General features: G+C 38.3%; 1 protein-coding gene across 1 annotated transcript; it reads right to left on the bottom strand.

The window, feature by feature from the left end:
- Positions 1-4,271: 4,271 nt before the first annotated feature.
- On the bottom strand, positions 4,272-15,572 carry LOC111871802. Its single transcript, XM_023865158.2, has 7 exons — positions 15,527-15,572; positions 13,958-14,278; positions 12,959-13,229; positions 11,591-11,977; positions 8,922-9,202; positions 7,665-7,892; positions 4,272-5,578 (listed from the first exon to the last, which is right to left on the bottom strand). The coding sequence occupies exons 1-7, from the start codon at positions 15,527-15,529 to the stop codon at positions 5,315-5,317; spliced, it is 1,755 nt and encodes a 584-aa protein (XP_023720926.2). The 5' UTR covers positions 15,530-15,572; the 3' UTR covers positions 4,272-5,314.
- Positions 15,573-16,070: the final 498 nt, after the last annotated feature.

Raw genomic sequence — 16,070 nt, 5'->3', positions numbered from 1 at the left:
AAAGAGAGTAGACGTAGAATGTAAATATATTTATAAAACGGGGGGGGGGGGGTGTCTATTGGTAAGCATTCCTGTTCCGCATTCGGAAACTCATGGTTTCGAATATCGGCCCGAATAACAAATATGCCGCCAATTTTTGTCGTCCTTCCTTGTTTTCCCGGGCAAATGTTAATACCACTCCGTTTCATTACTCACAATCGACGTCACAAAACTTGTACAGCTGAAAAAGTGTCATTAGGTAAATCAAGAACCAATCAATAATGACGAGTTCCAAAGATCTGGCGGTAAATACTCGTACAAGTATAGTGCGTACGTATGCTTCATTTGACGCCCAACTCAGCCTTACACACTTATGCATCATGTTCTGCTTCAATTACTATTTCACTTCGGCGACTTAGCGGTCAGAGAGAAGAGACAAAATTGACAATGAACGAATACATACCTAGTACTGAAGCCGTTAGATTTTCGACGATGTGCAATGCATCAGATTACGGGCAGCAAGAAGAGCCGTAGGTGCATTTCCCAGCGTTGACAAGTTTCACTGATGCCACACGATCACTCGTAGTCCCAGTAAATGGGGCAGTTGGTTAAATGCGTAATATCAATGCAACAGAAAGCATTAATTTATATCGTTGGGTTAAGTAGTTATTAACACGATTATTACGGTTGCTGATTCATAAACCACGTTTGCACACAACGCAGTCTTGTTGTCTAGTATTCACCTCATTCACATAATGGTAAAATTGGCCTTCTTCACGCATACACTTCACTTATACAACACACACAAAAAATAACTGTGTTATGGCTAAATAAATTCCTCTCCACGAAGATTAACTCCTGCAGATGAAACTAAAACACGTGATTACTTGTAGATGCATGTACGATCCCAATTGAAATCACTCCAACTGAATACACCACTGTTCACACTAACACTGTCAAAGATATGTGCTCATCACAGTTGATTGAACTGAAAGTCGTGATGGTTATAACCGATCCAAAAAAATATTATTAACGTCCGACTAACAATTTAATACTAATAAGATAGAAAGGAGTTCGCTAAATCTCCAAAACTGTCATTATCTTCACAAATATGAATTTGCAGTAAAATACGTTGCACTGGTGCATTTACGTTTTGCATAAACTGCAGTCTTGTTTTAACAAAAAACATCTAGTAATTTCACTAGAAATAGCTAGTAATATATTGACAAACAGAGTATAATTACTCTCCTTCCATGTCTATCAATCTTTCAACCGCTGTAATGCAGTATTAAAAATAACTTATATGTGATCAGACACCAAACCGCTGGAAACACTAAACTGATAACGTTGTCCAAGAGCAGGAGCTCTTTCGCAAACGGCGACCGGCTTAACTATGTGAACTTCGTCTAGCTAGAGCGACCGACAGAGGGACTCAGCACACGCGCAAGCGCCAATGTCATGTACATTTGTACATACGGACATGGTTGTGTTAGCGTAAAATGGCGTACTCTCCATGGGCGTTTAAAGAACAACGAAATTTACCACCGAACGCTCCAGACCTACATCGGAGCGTCATCTCTTGACAAACTTTGTAACTGTATCCAAGTGTTCATGCCATCTCCTATATCCCGCCTTTTTCACGTAATCCATAGTATCTTAACTTATGGAGCTGAGCCCTTAATTCTGCAGCCACTCAAGAATTTCCCAGCATTTTATGGAACCCGAAGGTTCATTACCGTGTTCACAAGAGTCCTCCACTGGTCCCTATCCTGAGCCAGATCAATCCAATCCACACCATCCCATCCTATCTCTCAAAGACCCATTTTAATATTGTCCACCCATCTACCTCTGTTCTTCTCAGTGGTCTCTTTCCTTCTGGCTTTCCCACCAGTATCCTATATGCATTACTCATCTCCCCCATTTGTGCTACATGCTAGTTATACTTGAAGACCAGTACAAGTTATGAAGCGCATTATGCAGTTTTCTCCAACCTCCTGTCACTTCATCTCTCTTTGGTCCAAATATTCTCAACACCCTGTTCTCAAACTCCCTCAGTCTACGTTCCTCCCTTAATGTCAAGAGACCAAGTTTCACACCCATACAGGACCACAGGCAAAATTCTAATTTTTATGCTTTTGGACAGCAGACAAGAATACAAAAGGTTCTGGGCTGAATGGTACCAAGCATTACTTTAATTCAATCTCCTCTTAATTTCCTCCTGAATCAGGTTTTGCTTTGTTATCGTTGTTCCCAAATATCTGAATTGTGCCACATTTTCAAAACATGTGTAGCCTACCTTTATGTCATGATTTTGCCCTGCTCTTTGGTTATGAGACAGCAACATATACTTAGTTTTCTCTGTGTTTACTTCTAGACAAACCTCCTTACTTGCTTTAATTAAAGTGTGTGTGTTTTTCTTTATGGTAGCTATATTATCGCCCAGTAGATTCACATCATCAGCCTAGACCAATAGCTGATGTGTCCCATTTAATTTCAGTCCCACCTGGTTTTCCTGGACCTTCCTAATGGCATATTCTAAAGTAAAGTTTAAAAGGAGTGGCAATAAAGCATCTCCCTGTTTAGACCATTCTGGATTGGAAATTTATCAGACAAATGTTTACCTATATGGACTTTACTATACGTTTTGTTTAAACACATTTTAATCAGCCTAACTAGTTTCATGGGTATCCAAAACTCTATCGGAATACTGTACAATACTTCCCTCCTAACTGAATCATAGGCTTTCTTGAAGTCTATGAATAGCTGATGTACTGTCTCATCGTACTCCCATTTTTCCTCCAGTATCTGACAAATGCAAAAGATGTGATCTGTAATTGATCTGTTATGTCGAAACCAACACTGATGATCCCCAATAATTTCATCTATATGTGATATATGGACTTAGCCTTGAGAGAAGAATATTGGATAAAATTTTGTATGCAGTTGAGAGCAGTGATATCCCCTGATAATTACTACAGTCAGTTTTAGCACACTTCTTGTGAACTGGTACAATAATAGGCTCCTTCCACTGATCAGGCAATTTTTCCTGGCAATTGTATCCTTTTTATCTGTGTATTTCAGTAAAGTTCTGAAGAAATCCAGCACAAATATCCTCAGCTATTCTAATAATGAAGGCATAATAGTAAAAGTACTTATGAAATTAGGATTATGGAATGAAGAAATGGGTATTTGTCAGAATAAGGATCAGAGTGATGCTGAAAGAAGAGACTCCTGATGTTTTTATGTTGTGATCTCATTTTTATCAAGAAACTTTAACAGCTATTTTATGAAATATCAGATGTCCTATCAGATCTGTGGTCCTGAAGCCTGAGAACTACCGTAATATAATGCTTTTTGGTACAGTTGGAGGATAGATGTAATTTCTGTTTACATGGTGTTGTACATTAAGCTTGAGTTTATCACTTTACTACAGAATGCTTGTCAGAAAAATTGGAAAACATAATAAAAAAGATTCCAAGTATTCTGTTTATCTGCAATTATCTACATCTGTCATTATTTGTCTGCTGGGAAATATATACAAATTAGTTATCAGCTGAAGTTTTAAGAGAGCTATAGAGAGCTCTAACATAATGCATCAAGCATTACAGAAAAGCAACCACGCGCAACCCAAGGACACCTAAATAAGACCCCTGTTAACCCACATAAACAAATAACCAGAGAAAACTACCGTAGGAGGAAAGAAAACTGCATTAGAGTAAGCAGCAAAATCTTAAACCATAACAACCTGTACACCTGAAGATGTCCAGTTAGAACACGTAGTGTCCAATAAAGGAATACGAAGAAAGAACAGTGAATAACATTGCACTTAGACGGCAGGTTTGAGAGAGCAATGTGATGCCACGTAGTCTCAGATATTTGCTGATATTTTGGGGGAACATACTGTGTCCATCTCCTGCAGGGCATCTCATGGAAGAAGACAGTTCATAATCACTGCCATGAGAACCTCAGATCTCACACAATACCAGTTCTCCTTAAGCAAGCAAGCGTAATCTTAAGGAGTTACATGAGCACTTCTTGCACTGAGTGCTTTCACTCTGCATGCAGTTTTATCCAATATTTCAGATCTTCTCCAGGCCTTTCTGTCTTGGTCAAGGCATTTTCAAATTAATTTTAAGGTGATGTGTTTCAGCATAGAACTTTTCCTCTTTCAGAGAGTTCACTTTTTATCTTTGTTTCTGCTCTCACAGTGACATCAACAGCTTTCTGACATTAAGCTGGAAAGTCATGCTAGGAATGTTACAATTATCAGCCTACTTTCCCATCATAAAGAAAGAAAGCAGGCTCATATGTTCACCATGCTATGTGTTGCCCTTTGAACTTTTAAACCAGCTGATGTTCACAAAATTTAACACTGTGCCATTTGAGACCACCCACAATTCATACTTTTTAATTTCTTAAAAAAATTGTGAGGTGTGACTGACATATAATAGTGGGGTCATATAATGTATGGTAGTAGATCTACAGAAGAAAATATGTGGCTTATATTAACATTTCATGTACTGGATTTTAAATATCAGGCTTTTGGTTTTGGCCCTATTAAATAGCAGCTTTTAATCTTCTCAGATTTTGAGCATTCGAAAATAAATTGTATTTCTTAATGTTTAAGCTAGAAACGAAATAAAAATTGGGTTATAAGAATGAATCTATGTGCCTCTGTAGGACATTTGGAAACTACAAGTTAATATGCATAATTAGCAAATGTTTCTTTACAATTATTTTATTTTCATACATTTTGTTGTCTTTTCTTTGAAATGCATAGAACTTGTAGTTTTATATTCAGTGTAACAAATGACAACTGTACCATACCACTTTGAACTGTGTCCTGATGATAAAAATACTTCATTTGCAATGTGTTTACATGTATACCTTGGATGCTGTCAGTGTATGATGTAATTAGCAAGGCAAATAAACAGCTCTCGTTTCTTCTCGATAAGCAGCTTGTAAGATTTCAGTATTCTGCTCTGTTGTTAAGGGTTCACTTGGGGAAAAAGTATTTTAACCCATATTATCTGATACACAGGGAGGTTCTTAACTTTGTTGAATGGTTCATGGCTTTGCGCTTCATGGTGACGTGTGCTGCACCGGCTGTGAGGCACATAAAAATTTTGCTGATGAAGCAGTATGCTGATGGCCGATAATGTTTAGACTGAAGGGAAGTTATTAACTTTGTGGGACGTTTGATTGCACTATGTTTCATGGCAAGCAGTGCAGTTCATGCATGGGAATTTGTTTATGGTTTGTCAGCAGTGGGCAGAAGTTATCATCTACATTAGCAGTTGAAGTGTCATTGTACAAATTCCTCCTGCCACACTGATCATTCAAGTGTAAGATGGGAATAACAGATTTCTGTCAGGAACACAAGGGTTGCTGCTGCAAGGCCAATGCATAACAGCATAAACACATCTTCAAGGTGTGTTAAACTAAGTTGCTGGGGCCCTTTCCATTGTGCCTTCTGGAAAAGAGCCTTGATTTCTGGGTTGCCAAAATCTTGCACCAAGTCAGTCTGCCAGTGTTCCACCAAACCCGCTTCCAGTAACCAGCGAAGGACACAATTTACAGGCTGCAAGAGTGATGACCCCTATGGATAGCAAACATAAGACTGTTGAGTAACAAAGTTTTGACCTGAATTTGTATTATTGTTTGGATGGCTACAATTTAATTCCTTCAAGGGAAAGGAATTTTTGTTTTTCATTATGATCAGACTGGGTCTGGTGCTTTCTTCAAGAGTACATAAACTAGAGCATGAGGCTGGCCAGTTACTTCCATCTGGTGTTGAGGTGAAGAGTGGATGGAAGCTTAGCTCTGATTTCCTGTACATATATACATGGTAGAGTGCTTAGGTATAAGAGTGACTTGATCTTTTCTTTTACCTTTACTTTTAAGAAGTAATTTATGCAGTATTTAGAATTATATGGTACTTCAATACAGCAAATTCCAATAAATAAACCAGAGTTGCTGTATTAATATTTGTTTATTATTCTGTATCCTCTACATGTTTCCATCCAGCTCAATCATCATCACACAGTTTTCTTTATGTAATAGTAGTTTACATACACAGAACGATGAACAACACTATAACAATGGCAGGGTGAAGAACCTAAAGTCAAAGCAGCATACATGATAACTACACCAACACACGAGGACACTACACAATAACACACAAACATCCATAATGATGTGCAAGTAAATCCAAACAAGCAAACCTCTAACAATGTCATTTCGATGAATGGACAACAACCCCAAGCAAAATATTGAAATTTTAACTAAATTGTTACTAGTTTTTATCGATTTTAATTAAAATCCATTTCCTTTTATTTGTTTCATTCTGGTCCGTCACACTAACAATTACAAAGACAGAAACAACACAGCAGGCCACGAAAAACATAGACAATACTAAGAATCTCCTTCCTCAAGATAGATAGGCGGCACAAGATCAGCCACCTCCAAGAAAGACAATAGGAGAATTGGCACGAACCTGCATGGTTTATAAATTTTAATCTTAAACAACAAAGTTTTTAAAAAAACTTTAAACAATTTTAACACCAGGAAGGCTGTTGTGACTGTGAAAAGTTGAACATTGTGTACATTGTGTGTTCAGACATTATGTGTGTATGTATATAATTTAACACCTATTGTAATAGTAGTTTCCGGAAAAAGTATTGATGACCTCTGAGGATGATCTGTAGGGATCGAAACATGTAAGGGTGATGAGTTTTCAAGTGATAAAACCTAAATAATCACACTGGACGGTGTTGTTTTTGTCTCTGTAAAATCCATTTATTTTAAATTAAGAGATATCGCATTCTCATGTGATACGAGAAGTTGGACATACCATACAGTGCATAAATTTGAGCAAATTAGAGACACCTGATCATGACCATGTGTGGCTGAAAGATGTTGTAAGAAGGAAAGGGGAAAATAATAAGTTGCATTGTAGATGGAAATATATTGTATGAAATAAATTATATAAAATAAAATCTAGTAGCTTCTAATAATGGAGATCTCTCTCTCTCTGATCATCTCCCTCAAAGATGCTTCAGGCATGGCTTCCTGACCCAGCATTTGCTTGAAGGAACTGAACAGGACCTCAGTATAGCTTATTCTTAGTGTATTTTCTTAGAATATAATTCTACAAATTATTGTCTTTTAGAGACTGGCTCTCAGTCTGTCTTCAGATAGAACAGAGGAAAATTGGTAGAAAACATGCCTGATCTGTAAGGTCCATTAAAGATATTCATCTTTAGCATCCAAAATGCAGTAATGCTTAGATTTTTAAATTTCAAATCCATAGAAAATCCCCTAACCTTTATAATATACCACTGACAACATATTTTACTCTCCCAGCTGAGATCCAAACTGCCGACCTCATAAATAAAATACTGAAGTAATAATAATACAGCGTAACACTCGGTGGTTACAACTACTTAGCATTAGCATTACTTATTCAGTCTACAGAAAGGGACTGTAGTGGAACTGCTTGAAAACATGATTTCATTTTTAAAAACATAAGCCTGACAACTACATCATTGCCAGTGTATGATTGGCCACACATGGGTACAAAGGTGACAAGTTTCATGTTTAGACAACTGACATTTGGTTTTAAACATGTTAATTATGGAATGTATGAATTTAGAACATAATATGTGCACTCAAATACACCTCACCTTTGTGAGTCCCAGTGCTGCATACTGGCAAATCAGGCACTCGCTCATGACTCGCAATTGTGACAACAGCCCTGTGTCCTTCAAAGTGTCTCCCTCCATGAAGTAGCGTTCAGAACCATCAAGTTTTCCACCTAGAATGGCATAGTGACCCTCCCTTACACGGGACTCTCTCTCATGCGGGTAGGACTCCAACTTAAAACGGATGGCAAATTCAGCATGCCAGGGATCCTGAAAAAATAAAAATTTGGTCATAAAATTTGGTTAGTCTTCAAATATGTTATGAAGTTTGATGTTACATGAAATGTGAACATTTGTTATGTTTTATTATTATTATTTATTTTATTTATTATTATACTGTAACTACAATTAATTATTACACTATTGCTGTTTTACAAAATTTACAATCACTCCACACTAATATCTTCAGTCTATCTGCACTAGTCTTCATGCATTTATAACACAGGAACTATAACAATCTAACTGAAGTACACGCTCCAAATATTACACATAAAGTCTTCTAATCACATGTTAAGTCTTCACAGGCCAACTTCTGTACTCTTAGTTCCAATTCGCTCTGAACTTACAGCTCACAGCTCTCACTATACAGCCGGGGAACGGACATGGACCTACAGTAAACACACCTTCTTCTACTGTTGCTTGTTCGACTGTGTTTACTGAGTTGTTGCCTGGCAACGCATTGTTAAAATCTGTTACAGAATCTTTTAAATGAACAGATGATGACCAAAATAGATAAATATTAAGAAGGTAATTTATTTTAATTCAAGGTTAAGTTATTTTAACTAGGAAATATCGCATTCACATGTGATACATGATTTTGACATATAGTGCAACAATTTTAGTAATACAGACAACACCTGACGATGGCCGTGTCTGATTTTATTTCCATAGTCAACTGGATGGAAGATCTTAAGACTACTGAGTTTTTTTTATAAGTTACAGAATTTCTTCAAGAAGTTCTTCTCAGACTAGTGTGGCCTGGTATTCAGCAACAGAACCTAAATCCAGTAATCAATTAAACTGATCACTACAGCGCATTTATCACTTGAATAGTGCAATTCAAATAAAGACTTGAAACTGCTAATTGGTGTTGAGTGTTGACCTTCCTATACCCAAGACCCCTCTAATTACACAAGTCACAGCCAGTCAACAGGACTTGAGAGGAGTTGAATTTCTCTACCAGAGCTAGTAGTACAAACTGTATTGTGGTTATCTATCATACTAAACAAAATTCATTACCTCTAAGTTGAAAAAGGTTGAATGTTCTTGTGTGTAGGCTTGGCCCCAAGTTAAGCCTGATTCCACCAAGTCACGTACTGAATTAAGCTGTGTAGTAGGTGCAGGCTGGGTTAGGTGTGACACAAGACCACTTGATAAAGCAGTGGTCAGCAACAAGCTGAAGAGAGACCATGAGGCCACAAGAGGACGCAGACTTCCCAACTGAGTTTGTAGACCAGGAAAGCTTGAAAGGCACAGTATGCCTACAGCAGTAAGCATAGTGTCCAGAATTCCTTGTGGCCCTGAAAAGTATACATACTGTGTATAAGCATGGAACATATCACTTCTTTAGTTTGATGGAGATTGTTGGTTCCTCCAAAATATTGGTACCTATTTACTAGACTACATACCATCAAATCCCAGAAGACAACAATCATGGTACTCACTGTGGTGAGAACCTCAAACATCACGTGATTCAAAGCTAACATTTCAAATTCACGAATTTTATATTTCTTAATAATATTTCACAAAATATAAGTAGAAAACTTGCAGTAAACATTCATAACACTACCGCCACACAGTTGTGTCTGTAGCAATCTCATAGGGTGACCTGGTCAGCCATCATCTGAGACTTTGGAACGTCCTAGAGAGAATTTCTTGACCCAGATGTGAACCGCTTTATGCAACAAACACTTCCGCCATAAACAGGAAACATTTCTTTATGAATATCCTTTGCATTGAGTCCCCTTTCTCACAAAATAGCAAACGAGAACTCTGCTCTTCTGTTGTATACCCTAAAGCCATTTTGACTACTGAAACCAGGTTCTGAATATGCACATGCACATCTGCTACCTAGACTGTGCTGATACCTAGTGATACACACAGAAAACATATTTACTGACTCTCCCTTGTAACCTTCTTACTGGCCAAGGGGAATTTATAAGAATGAGGTAAAGCTTATTTTTGAATATATATGGTTTTTAAATATTATCTCATGTTTCTATACATCACTGGTACCCGGGTCTATGGAAAGGGAGGGTGTGAGCCCCCTCTAGAATATTAGATGAAAAAGCAATTTAGTGTTATATTTTAGCGTCCTGTTGCACTGATTTAAGTCCATGATTTATTTCAACCGTCTTCCAGTGCATACTCATCTATACTGCTGGGCCTGCTGAGCCAGCAAGCCCAGCAGTATAACACACGCAGTCACATGAGCAAGAAACAACACAAAGCACAATAATACACGATAGTGAAAGAGTGCTCCAACAGAAGAGGATAGATGTGACTCGCGTAGTGAGATACGACGTAGGGAAGAAAAAATTCCTGAACAATTTTAATATTTTTAACATTTAACATTTATCAATATATATGATAAATATATATTTTAGTTATTTTAATATGAAGACAAGGCATGCAATGAACTAGTTTAGCGTAAATTGAATAAACACCTGAAGATGGCACTTTTGTGCCGAAAAACGTAGTGCGAGTGAGAGGAGGAGACAGATGAGTGTATGCACTGGAAGACGGTTAAAATAAATCATGAAGCAATTTAGGTTTGTTTTACGAAATTATTTGCAAAGTAACGCATTTTACTCTACTGATGAATTTGTCGAGCATGCAAGGGGCTCAAAAGTTAAGAGTTAATAAATGGTCTGTGTGCATAAATTATAGACTGTTGAGACTTGCTTGTTGTAAGTGCAGTAGTATGTATGATGTTTTGTGTGTGTTTGTTATGAATTTTAATATTTTATAATGTAACTGTTTGGATGATACAGCTTGCCAGCGTGTGGAATGGCAAGGTGTGAATTTGACAGTGGTTTTTCTACAACCTGTGTGTGCTGTCTTGACAACTTGAGCTGTCTGTGTGAGGCTTGATTATATATTTTATTGGACCAAGGATGAATGATGTGTAGTCATCAAGAATTTGTAATATGTGACATGTTTTATATCCAGCCCTACGAGATGATAGGATCCATGAAGTAAAAAATAAATGTAAATAGTTTTTCACATTTTTTACCCTCAATTCCCAGAGAGTCTTTGATAAAAAGTATGAAAATCCAAATTTTATATTGAATAACAAATATTTCTTGTGTACATTTCATAAAATAATTCTTAGAAAGTAGTGAAAATAAAACATATTTTAGCTGTTATTTTAATATGAAGTTGCTTTACTGAAAACATTTTTCAATGTAACTTCATTTAAATCTGCATAGTAGCATGTTGCTCTCTTATCTGACAGAAGCTGCCAACCAACCAGCAGTCTGCTCCACACACACACATACACACACACACAGTAATTAAACCATAAACAAAGGAATGTATTTTTATTTATGTTGATTATACTTGAAAGGATTCTGACAATGGTGTATACTGTACTTCTTTTGGCTTGTTTTGGACTTCATCCATCGTCTGGTATATATAAAATAAGGTCCAGTGATTGAGACCAGCTCTTTCTAACGGACTAACTGAGTAGGTTTATCCTTCCCTACCCACCTGAAGATGGACACAGATCCAGTCCCCGAAATGTCGTGGTCTTTTTGTCTTTTACATACCATACGATGGATGAAGTCCAAAACAAGCCAAAAGAAGTTCTCTGTATGTATTCAATACAGTTCATACAGCTGTAAGAAGTGATGGGCCATTACAGTTTCTCTGCTCAGAACGGAGCTGAGAACTGCAAATGTACTTACTTTGTTCAAAGTGTGATAACAACCAGAATATGAGGGCAATGCAGAGCGTCACTATGGTGATCAAAATCCACAGAATAGGCTGAAACGTATGCAAGAACGCAAAGCGGAAACTCGGACCATGCCTTGGAACGAGGAATGTCTGGCAGTAGTGTGTCCAAGGGATGGTCAGGTCAAACTCTTTCATTATTTCTCTCTCTATGTATATGCCACAGAAAGCAATGTCAGCTAATTTCTGCGACATGACCCCCACAATCCCATCAGACCAAGAGCCATTTGCATCATGGTGACCCCACATGTCTCCACCATGTAAATCTTGCAGTTGCCAAGTAAAGTTGAGTCTCCTGGAGAGAGCAAGGAATATAGCCATTTCTACGCCATCTGGAACTCCTGAAAGGGGAGTTAACTTTGTAGTCTTCCTGTAAAGAATTTATGCAATTCAAATGATAGATTAATTGTTAGGTAACTGGTAAAAAAAAATGGTAAAGCTACCCCCCTAGCAGACCGTGGAGGCCCACAGGGTTGTGGGATATCGAAGTTTCCACATTTTCTAAACAATCAGCTCAGAGATGGCGGTGAGGTTGTGAGCCTTACAAGCCGGCTGCCCTCTGCTCCACAGGAAGATCCCTGGTACTCATTTCTGTTAGAGGCTGAGTCGACCCTAGGGCCTTAGTGAGGCTGGAAGGATTAGGTAAATCAGACAAATTCACCTAATTGGGACTCCAACCCACGACCTTAAGGCTTGTGGCATAGTGCCTCAACCAACTACACTACTGCATGCCCCGCCTTTTAAATGTACAGTATATATGAATTTTCCATGACGTCTTCCTAATAACAACATTAGATATTGATAGAAAGGGATTATATAAAAACACAGAGCGACCTGAACAACTGGATGACACTAAGAGTCCTATTCATCAAACAACTGAACCGTGACGAGGTAGACACTCATCTTCCTTTTAAGAGAAGCAGTACAAAGGACACGAACAAAACTGGTTCTAGATTTTAGCAAAGTTTTTTAAACCACACTTGTAAATAAATTAATTATAATAATTTATAAATATTTTAATAAATTCAAGCATATTGCTGTAATTGTTAAAGGTGAAGATTTTATATTCATGATATTATAATAGTATTGTTTGTGTGTACTGACAATGACCAATCACATTGCAATAGTAGTTTCCGCATGTATTGATATGTCCTTCTGAAGATGGTCACTCCAACCGAAACATGTCAAGGATGAAAGATTAAAAAATGAGAAAAAACATTTATCAATCGCACGGGATGGAGTTGATAATCTTTTATACTATAAAATTGTTCTGTCTTTTTATAACACAATAATTTTGGGTAAGAAATTTTCTTCAGTCTTACCCGGTGGTAAAAAGCCACCGTGCTTTACATTCTTCCATTTGTTGTAGTAGGAAAATGGTGGACAGTGAAATGTAGCCACACGAAGTGTCTGACCCTGCAAGTTAGGCAGCTCTCTGTGCACTATGTCATGATCTGTTGACATATGTTGGAAACTGAGGTGGTGTGGTGAAATCAGATGAAAAACTGAACTGCAGTTCGCCACCACCACATACACTGAAACGTTTGCAAATAGGGGTGCTTCATGCAGAAGTTCCTGAAGTGAGCCTGGGATCTGCAAATGTATCAAAATACACTGCAGCAATAGCAACAAGTAATTCTGAAATTTCAACTATAGGTTTACTTGAGAAGTTCTGAGCCTTGTATCATAGCAAAAGATGCATTAATGTCTTCACAAGAGTCTGCCTCTGAATCCCATAATGAGACAGCTGAATACAGCAAACACCATAATACTGCACCAAGTCATTTTGCCAAGTGTACATGTACACTGTCCTCATAACTTGTACTCTTCTCCAAGTATAATTAGAATGATCAAGTCAACGAGGATGAGGTGGGCATGCCATGTAGCACGTATGGGGGAGAAGAGGAATGCTAATAGGATATTAGTGGGAAAGCCAGAAGGAAAGAGACCACTGGGAAGACCAAGGCATATGTTGGTGGACAATATCAAAATGGATCTTCCAGAGATAGGATGGGATGGTGGCTCAGATAGGGACCAGTAGAGGGCTCTTGTGAACACAGTAATGAACCTCTGCGTTCCACAGAATGCTGGGAAATTCTTGAGTAGCTGCAGAATTTGCGGCTCTTCAAGAAGGGCTCAGCTCCATGAGTAAGTAAGTAAGCACATGTAGATTGTATAAATATACTGTAAGCATTTTTAGTATAATGCCTAGCAACATTAAGGTCCTACTACAGTGTAAATCACTACAGCCTGGAACTTGATATGATTATGTAACTTGGATTCGTTTAGACTGGATGTAATACTGCATTTACCAAACTCACCAGCACCAGCAGCCGTTGGTAGTGTTGAGAAGAAATAATAATATCCGTGATGATGCTTGCATTCTGCGCTACAAACATGCCCACAGCAAACCCAGGGCAGTGACCTCCACTGACAGGGACTGGGCTAGCTGCAATCACTCTTCCAATCACATCCCATGCCAAGTTGCTGCCATCACCCATCACATAAGCACAATACGAAGGGCCATGGAACACTTGTTGTGTTAAGGCCACTGCCATCTTGTGTAGGCTTTCTCCAGAATCTTCTTTAATGGCCAGTAAGGCTAGAGTGCTAGCCGGCAGAAGAATAATTTGCCACGACCACTGCCAACCAACAATATTTGAGAATCTCTAAGCACACTTTCCCTCAAATTAGGAAAAATTCTGCGCAAAAGCACTCATATCACCATAATTTTGTTGCTGTCAGTTATACAGGTACAAAAGTATCAAACAAATTTGTATAACAAACATAACAAACAAATCAAAACCTGACTGAGGAGGAAATTAAGAGGAGATTGAACCATTCAGTCCAGAACCTTTTGTCTTCTCATTGCTGTCCAAAAACATAAAAATTAGAATAAACAATACTAAAATTTTGTCTGTGGTTCTGTATGGATGTGAAACTTGGTCTTTGACATTAAGGGAGGAACATAGACTGAGGGTGTTTGAGGAGAATATTGGGACTGAAGGAGGATGAAGTGACAGGAGGTTGGAGAAAACTGCATAATGAGGAGCTTCATAACTTCTACTATTCTCCAAGTAGAATTAGAATGATCAAGTCAAGGAGGATGAGGTGGGCAGGGCATGTAGCACGAATGGGGGAGACGAGGAATGCATATAGGATATTGGCAGGAAAGCTAGAAGGAAAGAGACCACTGGGAAGACCAAAGCATAGGTGGATGAACAACATTAAAATGGATCTTCAAGATATAGGATGGGATTGTGAGGACTGGATTGATCGGGTTCAGGATGGGGACCAGTGGAGGGCTCTTGTGAACACGCTAATGAACCTTCGGGTTCCATAAAATGTTGGGAAATTCTTCAGTGGCTGAAGAATTGGCAGCTCCTCAAGAAGGGCTCAGCTCCATGAGCAAGTAATATATAGAATGTCCCATTAAAATTTTAACAGTGATAGAAAGTTTTACTTATAATGTAGTTCCCCCCCAAAGTTGTCTCCACCTTGTCAAGGTGGTGGGGCTTGCATGACACTGTGACCTGAAGAGCTATGCCAACGGTAGTTTAACTACTGGTAAGGTCACCCATGCTGGAAATGTCAAAGGATAAAGTCCAGACTAAGACAGTTACCCTGGTCCTCCAGGTTGGGGGTTGGGCATGAGGTTAACAACCTCTTCCTGTAAAAAGAAATTGGTTCAGAAACCAAACAACCAGACTCGAGTCATCATGTGTGGGTCCATTTCTATGGCAGCACGCATTGGTTGTGGAGACTGGTTGTAGAGGAGGCCAAGGATCACCCAGTGCTGTAGCGCCAAGTAATAGGTAGGTAGGTATAGTGTAGTTGCAAATAATTATATGCGTCTGCATGTGGTGCATATGTATATATGAAATACTTACCATAGCGGAGGTTTACAACTGCATGCATTGGACTTGGAAATGTTCCTGTGACCAAGTAAAGAGTTATCTGCCGCTATTTCTTCTGTTTGTTTCATTCTAGGACATCATTCCTCACCTGCGACTGATTAATTATAAATGTATATACTGAACAGCAGCCACTGTATGTGGTAGTATGATTTGGGCAAAGATAACATACAAACCACTGAACTGCTTTAGATGTTAAAACAGCATGTTTTTAAAAATGCAGTGTTTGCACTGATTAACTGATGTAATTATTCAAACTGTGTCTAAAATATATTTCCTTTTGTATGGCCATCATCTTTTTATTGACTGTAAAATCAATAAGACAGTAACTTAAATTACTAATGAGTCTTCATAGTTAAATAATGTGAGGGCTTTGTGAATACAACTGCAGTTCAATACTGGTTGGGGTCATAAAAATTTCTCATCTTATTGCCACGTCCAAAACGGCCATGGAACCCATTTCTTATCTGCTGAGTACTGGAGGTTCTTTCTTCACTGCAGCTTCATTCTGGTAGTGCCA

Source organism: Cryptotermes secundus, unplaced genomic scaffold (genome assembly GCF_002891405.2).
Source record: "Cryptotermes secundus unplaced genomic scaffold, Csec_1.0 scaffold873, whole genome shotgun sequence".
Lineage (NCBI taxonomy): Eukaryota > Metazoa > Arthropoda > Insecta > Blattodea > Kalotermitidae > Cryptotermes > Cryptotermes secundus.
Note: the sequence above shows the minus strand (reverse complement) of the source record. Positions and strands in the feature narration are given on the sequence as shown.

Bases quoted from the DNA above. Each gene is read 5' to 3' on its own strand.
- LOC111871802 (XM_023865158.2), bottom strand. The intron at 11,978-12,958 runs GTAAGACTGAAG...CTCCCCTTTCAG, and splicing joins CGGTGGCTTTTTACCACCGG to GAGTTCCAGATGGCGTAGAA. The intron at 7,893-8,921 runs GTAATGAATTTT...TTATTTTTTCAG, and splicing joins CAACCTTTTTCAACTTAGAG to GATCCCTGGCATGCTGAATT.